This window comes from Hemiscyllium ocellatum, chromosome 26 (assembly GCF_020745735.1).
Source record: "Hemiscyllium ocellatum isolate sHemOce1 chromosome 26, sHemOce1.pat.X.cur, whole genome shotgun sequence".
Lineage (NCBI taxonomy): Eukaryota > Metazoa > Chordata > Chondrichthyes > Orectolobiformes > Hemiscylliidae > Hemiscyllium > Hemiscyllium ocellatum.
This window is the reverse complement of record NC_083426.1, coordinates 12,533,898-12,541,158: the sequence shown is the minus strand read 5'-3', so window position 1 is coordinate 12,541,158 and position 7,261 is coordinate 12,533,898. Positions and strand designations below refer to the sequence as shown.

The 7,261-nt window shown below is 41.9% G+C and overlaps 1 protein-coding gene across 1 annotated transcript; it reads left to right on the top strand.

Annotated features, from left to right (window-relative positions):
- Nucleotides 1–836: 836 nt before the first annotated feature.
- LOC132828087 (CXADR-like membrane protein) lies at nt 837–6,518 on the top strand. The gene is made up of 3 exons (XM_060844997.1): nt 837–1,035; nt 3,095–3,424; nt 6,412–6,518. The coding sequence occupies exons 1-3, from the start codon at nt 837–839 to the stop codon at nt 6,516–6,518; spliced, it is 636 nt and encodes a 211-aa protein (XP_060700980.1).
- Nucleotides 6,519–7,261: the final 743 nt, after the last annotated feature.

Sequence of the window (7,261 nt, the reverse complement as noted above, 5' to 3'; positions counted from 1 at the left end):
ACATTTCCCCCAGTTGCATTCAAAAGGGAAAATCTATGAGAAAGGAATACAGCCTCAGTGTATTCCTGCACTCCCTGCCTCATGTTTTCACTCTGTCTGGGTGGTCTCCCATTCCTTTTCTGTCAGTTCCCCCTCTACCTGCGGTGTGGTGACACCACTGCATGTGTTACCCTCAAAGATCTCAGCCTAATGGGTCCTTCAGAGTTACTCCAGATCACTGATGGCCATATCCAACACAGCCTAGCCATATACAACTGCCTTTGAGCTTCACTCATAGTCCCCTCTGTAGAAGCCAAGCAATTCTGTTGCCTTGTCCACAAGACTACAATGCTAGTAACAATGCTTTGAAGAAGTCTCCTCTCTGCCTTTTCCAAAATTCAGTGACCTTCAGTCGCTGTCTGTAATCATTTGAACTCCTCTTAGTGACCCAGAAACTGTGCTGAGTGACCAACTGAAATACTTCAAAACACCCCATTTTGAGGCTATTTGATACAAACCCTGTTGCTGGGCAGAATTGAATGTTGCTGTGAAAAAGCTTTGCAAATGAGTGCCCACTGGTTGTTACATTTCTCAAACAATGCTGGTCTCCCTAACACAATTATATGGATTTTACCACAAACTGCCTGAGTAGATGCAGTGGTACCTCTGTACTTAGTGGTAACTCATATTAAAAGTATCTGAATGTGTTGAGAAGCTATTTTCTGTTTGATGAATTCATAGTCTTTTCAGGTTCAGGTGTAGTGCCGGTGAAAAGGAAAGTAACAGGAGTTTTGGGAAGAGCGATCACAATAGACTGTCACTATGGCCAATGGTCACAATGGTCTGTGAAACTTTGGATGCGCCAGTGCTCTGTTTTAGTAAAATCAAGTGAACATCATGGACAACGAGGAAGGATGTCGATCACAGATAACACGACACAAAATAAATTTTCTGTTACTATGGAGGATCTTCGTTTTGAAGATGCAGGATGGTACAGCTGTGGTATTGACCAATCCGGCCTCATTTCAGTGTCTGCTGTAGAGCTGCAAATATCTGATGGTACATTTCTCAGTGATATCATTTATTATTCCCCATTGAGATGTAAGATCGATGTTTTATCTGTGAAAGAACATGACATTTCCAGTATCCTGATGCCCCGTGACAGTGAAAGGGTTTTGCATTTGGGGGGCAGGTAGCTCAATGCTTTGGAAAAAGAATTGGAACTTTGAGGCCAAGACGACTGATCTAAAAGCATCAAATTTGATGAAATTGAGTGCTGTCGTTCTTATTTTCCTTGTCCCCACCAGCTAAAACATTGTGAGAGTTTACACCTCCATTCCCAATGGCTGCCTGCAGTCATTTAACACTGAGTACAGAGGGAAGTGAATGGGGATGTGACTTTTGGTCCCTCAGCAGCAGTGGGCACCACTCGGACCTGAGCAAGTTCCCTGAAGGGGAAGAGCCAGGTTCAGTCTGGGACATGCTGTCAGTGCAGAGAGAGAGGGATGGGCTCTGGGATGTGCTGTAATAGGTCATTCAGAAACATTTTATGGAGCTTTTCTGCTACCAACCACTTTGCTGATATTATTCAAGCCCATTGATATCACTCGGGAAGAATAGCCTCATACTGTCTTAAGGAGAATATCAGTTTGATTTGATCAAACAGCAGATTGGATTATTGCACATCAAGGAATAGCTCATTGCGTTGCATCCAAGATACACAATTGCCTCTTGTGTGTCAATCAGGATCAACCTAGATTAAGTATGCATTACTGCTTCAGCTAACATGAAGGACAATCACTAAAACACTACACACTCTCTGGTGAACACATGCAGAACTTGTAGCCAAAAGGAGAATCCAGTGAGTTCCTCTCAGGAACCGTCCTAAGGATGTGTCTGGTCACCAGTGTGTCTCGATACTCTCTTGATGCAGAGATAAAGGGGAAAATGTTACTCCACACCCATTACTCCAATTTGGCTGATGAATGTTGGATCGGATTCTAGTCAGTGTAAACAATAAATTCACCCAAATTATATCTTAAAGACATTGGCTCTGGGGACACTGAAGTAGACAGTAAATCTGGCACAACATCCATTTACCCAGCATTTCTGGATTTCAGAATCCCTGAAACACAAATTGCCACCTCCCTCTGGATGTTTGAGTTAAAATGTCATTTTCAGTCACAGTGAAGTCGGACAAAGCATATTTAAATTCTGTGTTTAAGGCCAGAAAGCTTGCAACAAATATCAGCCAATTTATTGTCTTATTTTATTCCATTTTTATGTAAGTTTCTGTCCGACAGCTTTCCATTTGCAAATCAAACACTGAACCAGTTACAGTCTTTGATCTGCTACTGAGAGAAAATATTGGCTCTGATTTCCATGTTGACTCATGACCATCATCATTGCATTTGTCCTGATTTAGAGTTCTCCTAAGTTCTGATATACAGTTAGTTCTGGGATAACGTACTCTTTGGCTGCGCGATTTGACTAGAACGTTGTTGAAGAATTAGGGAATGGTATTTTCAAGAACGTTTACCTCCTTTGTTACTCGCACATTTCCAGCAGGGATGGGTTTGCATGCTTCGTTCTGCACATACAGCGATGTCCGCGCCAAAGTCTCCGCACTGTCCTGCACATGTGCTGATATCAGCTGCTGACAGAGCAGCTTTCTGTGAGAGGGACTGCACAGAGAGCAGCCTTCAGACATTTTAAAATGCACTGTGTTAAATTTACTTTTGTCTCATTAATAAATATGATTTCCACCTTCATTCAGGCTGTGCTATACTTCGCGTTAGACTTTTGGGTGATATTTGAGCACTCTTGAGTGATATTTTTTGCCTGTCTGCCCTAACCCCACTTTTCCCGTAGGCCCCATTATTTATATTCAGCGAGGTCTCACTGGAACACAACTATAGCATTATAGGAGAACCACCTGTAATAGTAGACATGGGAAATCACTTTACTTGGAGTCCGGAGTGGTATGGAGAGGGAGGTGTGTTGAGGATATTCCAACATATAAGCCCTGTATGAGATGTAGAAGTGTAGAAATGTTCACAAAAAGAATGTATTTGAATGCTGTTCATGTGGTATCTGAATATCTGCTTCTTTTCCCCCGATCCTGTGTCTCTTCCTGAACTTAGATTTTTATCATCTCCATCAAATGCCTCATGTTTTGGGAGCTCGGTGTCAATCTCCTGTGAATGTGTCCAGGGATCCCTCCCCATTCACTACACATGGTATGAAAGGACCCCATCTCAAGATTCAAAGATCTCTAACACCAGTAAACTGGATCTACATTGTCAATCCTTCACACAGCAACATCATCAATATTACTGCACAGCCTCAAATACTCAGGGAACAAAACCCAGTGAAATGGTTAATGTGTCAGTCACACACAGACCAGGGGAGAACTGCAGTTATGTGGCACAAGTCAGCACCAGTGGTAAGTTACACTGTAAACAAACAATGTAATTGTCAAAATATAAATGTCTCACAGATTAGTTGCTGATTATATTCGTGCAGTCAGTCTGAAAAATTGGAACTGGCCAAATTTACTTCATCTGGTTTTTCAATAGATCGGAACAAGACAATTTAGTTAAATAAGGATAAGATTATAAAATCAACATTGCAAATGTGAGGACTGCAGATGCTGGAAATCAGTGTCTAGATTAGAGTGGTGCTGGAAAAGCACAGCAGATCAGGCACCATCCAAGGAGCAGGAAAAGTGACATTTTGGGCAAAAGTCCTTCATTCCTGATGAAGACTAAGATTATAAAATATCTTAAAAACATGGATAAATTTTGCAGAAATTCCAGTAAATTGATGAGTCTTCAACAGCTGAAATAGCTATTGTGACTTCCAGCTCCTGCATTCTCATTTAGGATGGATGTCAGGAGAGAGTGTTAAAGAGTTTATCTAAAATGGAAGTGACTGAGCACAATCTCTGGACATCTAAAGCATTTATAGCCATTGCTTGTTGAAGTCTGCTCACTCCTGCAATACAGGAAGTGCAGCAATCAATCTGTCCAGAGACAACTATCACAAATGACAATGTGAAAATCACGAGATGACATCTTTAATTGGGGGATAAATATTATCCAGATACTGGAGTAACTGCACTATTCTTCTTCAAGATAGTGCCCTGGATCATTGGCATTGATCAGAGTTGGCAGATGGAGTTTCAGTTTAACATCTTACCGAAAAGGTAGCACTGCCAGCCCTGCAGCATTCCTTCACCAACACACTGGAGTGAGAGCATTCAATTTTATACTCAAACCCTGGCCCAGATGTAAATATCCTTTGCAACATGGATTGCAGGCTGGAATATGTGTTAGAAACCGAGTTAATAATAATGTTTAAAAGGGAAGTGAAAGGATATTAATAAAATCAAAGAACTGTAGATTCTGAAAATCTGAAACAAAAACTGAAATTGCTGGAGAAACTCAGCAGTTCTGGCAGCTTCTGTGGAGAGAAAGTAGATTTAAACTTTCAGATCCAGTCACCCTTCTTCTGTTCTAAACTTCCTTCTTCTTTGCTGTAACATTGCATCATCTCAAATTACAAATAGAAATCTCAGATTTACATTGACCAGAAACTGACTGTATCAGAATCAAAATGGGGCAAAGACTTGGTTCTGAGTTAAGGGTGCCTTTACCATCTTTGAATGTAACAGTTTAAACAGCAGGAACTGTTTCATCAATGTTGCTTTCAGTGAGAAACATTAGAATAGTCAGCTGGTATAATTCAAGGAAGAACAGGAAAATTCACTCAGTATTTCATCAACTTCACCCCTCAGTTCAGATGATGGAGAGCAGATTATCTGGTGATAACATTTGTGGGAATTTCTCATGTATGCAAATTAGCTTCTGTTTCCCCATGTCATAACCAGGATTACAATAAAGGGAAGAGCTTTGTGGGTTGTGTAGTATTTAACTGGGCGGCACGGTGGCACAGTGGTTAGCACTGCTGCCTCACAGCGCCTGAGACCTGGGTTCAATTCCCGACTCAGGCGACCGACTGTGTGGAGTTTGCACGTTCTCCCCGTGTCTGCGTGGGTTTCCTCCGGGTGCTCCAGTTTCCTCCCACAGTCCAAAGATGTGCGGGTCAGGTGAATTGGCCAGGCTAAATTGCCCGTAGTGTTAGGTAAGGGGTAAATGTAGGGGTATGGGTGGGTTGCGCTTCGGTGGGTCAGTGTGGACTTGTTGGGCCGAAGGACCTGTTTCCACACTGTAAGTCTAATCTAAAGATGTGCTGAGGTTGTGAAAGATGCAGGATCAGCACAATTTATTGTGAGATTTTGAATTAAATGAATGATCTGAATCACATCTGAGGCACTTACCTGCAGGTTCAATGGATGTGGGGAGCCTTGGAGACAAGCAATAAGATCTGATCAGGGGAATATCGAATGAATATTGGTTATTTGGTCACTGACACTGAAGGCAGTAATTCCTGGTCTAATATTTCCCTCCACATACAGTGTGCAGCTGAAGCTCCTTTTCCATCATGGCCAGAATCAAAGTTATTAGGTCTCCAGAAAAACATTTTCTGGTGAATATTTTATTCATTCACTGAATGTAGGTGTCACTGACTAAGCCAACATTTATTTCCCATTCTGAATTGTTCAGAGTCAGCCACATTGCTGTAGGTCTGGAGTCACATGTAGGTTAGATCAGGTAAGGATGGCAGTTCCTTTCCCTCAAGGACATCAGAACCCGATGGTTGTTTCCTGACAATCGACAACAGATTTGTGATCTCTATCAGACTTTTAATTCCAGTTTCTTTTGTTTGATGACACTGGAATTCCACTATCTGCATGGCAGGGTTTAAAACCAGCTCCCCACAGCATTGCTGAGTCTCTGAATTAATAGTCAAGATTAGAGTGGTGTACTGGAAAAGTACAGCAGGTCAGGCAGCATCTGAGGAGCAGGAAAATTGATGTTTTGAGCAAAAGCCTACCATCAAGGATGCTGCCTAACGTCCTGTGCTTTTCCAGCACCACTCTAATCCTGACTCTCATCTCCAGCATCTGCACTACTCACTTTCGCCTCTCTGGATTAATAGTCTAGCAATAACACCACTTGGTCATCACCTCCTCGAGTGATGAGGAGTGACAGTTCTCTGGCTGGAATTATGCGTTTGCAGAGGACACAAAGGGGATGTTGGGAATGGAGTCCTTTAACAGGCTCAGTAGGTAATGCTGTGCTCCCATCTGTGACATATGGGAAACAATTAGAAACGACCGTGAAAGATGGGTCACTGACAGGTCACAGTGGGAACACCCGGCTGGTGAGGGGGTGGACATCACACTGAGATTATACTTTCCAAATCCATTGTATCAGACAGGCGTTTCTTCCAATCTTACAATGTTGCTCTTTTGGTTAACTATAGCAAAAAAAGGTTAATCTGAATGTTATTCCTTTGTTACAATAGGAGCTGATGACTGTTATAAAATTTCAACAGTATCATCGACAACTACAAATTCAAACATCACGTCTCAACTTGGTATAAGGTACGACTATCTCAACGTTAGTGTTTGATGACTTCCATGTGATAGATTAAATCCTCTAGAAAACTGTTTTGTTATTCGGGATGGAAATCATTTACTATTTCACGACATAACTCTCAGAATGGAAATGGGGCTGGATTGACATCAGGCTGTGGCATTAGCTTCTCAACAAATTGTGATATTTGTGTTGGAAACAAGAACAAGTGGAAAACAGCTGCAGGTTGCTGGCCCTCAGATCCATTATTCATCACAATTACTTCACTACTACCTTGATAGGATTTCATGAAGACTGTGAATGTCACATTGACCTTGCCCTTTTCCACCCCGGTGTGGTACTGAGGAAATGTTGTTTCTCTGTGTGTTAATAAATCTGCTCAACCTTGGTGTCACTTGGGAGGAACACCTGGTCAACTTTGGTCAAATTTGCAGTGAGGAGGCCTTCGTCTTGATGGTATTCTCAATGTGGTGTAGGAGATACCAGGTACCTTACAGTGCAGAGTCATAGATAGAGTCATAGACTCATACAGCTTAGAGACAGATCCTTTAGTCCAACTCGTCTGTGCTGACCAGACATCCCAATCTGACCTAGTCCTATTTACCAGCATTGGGCCCATATCCCTCTAAACCCTTCCTATTCATATATTCATCAGATGCCTTTCAAATGTTGCAATCATATACATTTCTATCAAAGAAACAAAAATATATTATCATGGCAGAATGGAATATTGTTTTGAGGAGGTCTGTTCACATGATGGTATTTGATGCGTCCTTTTG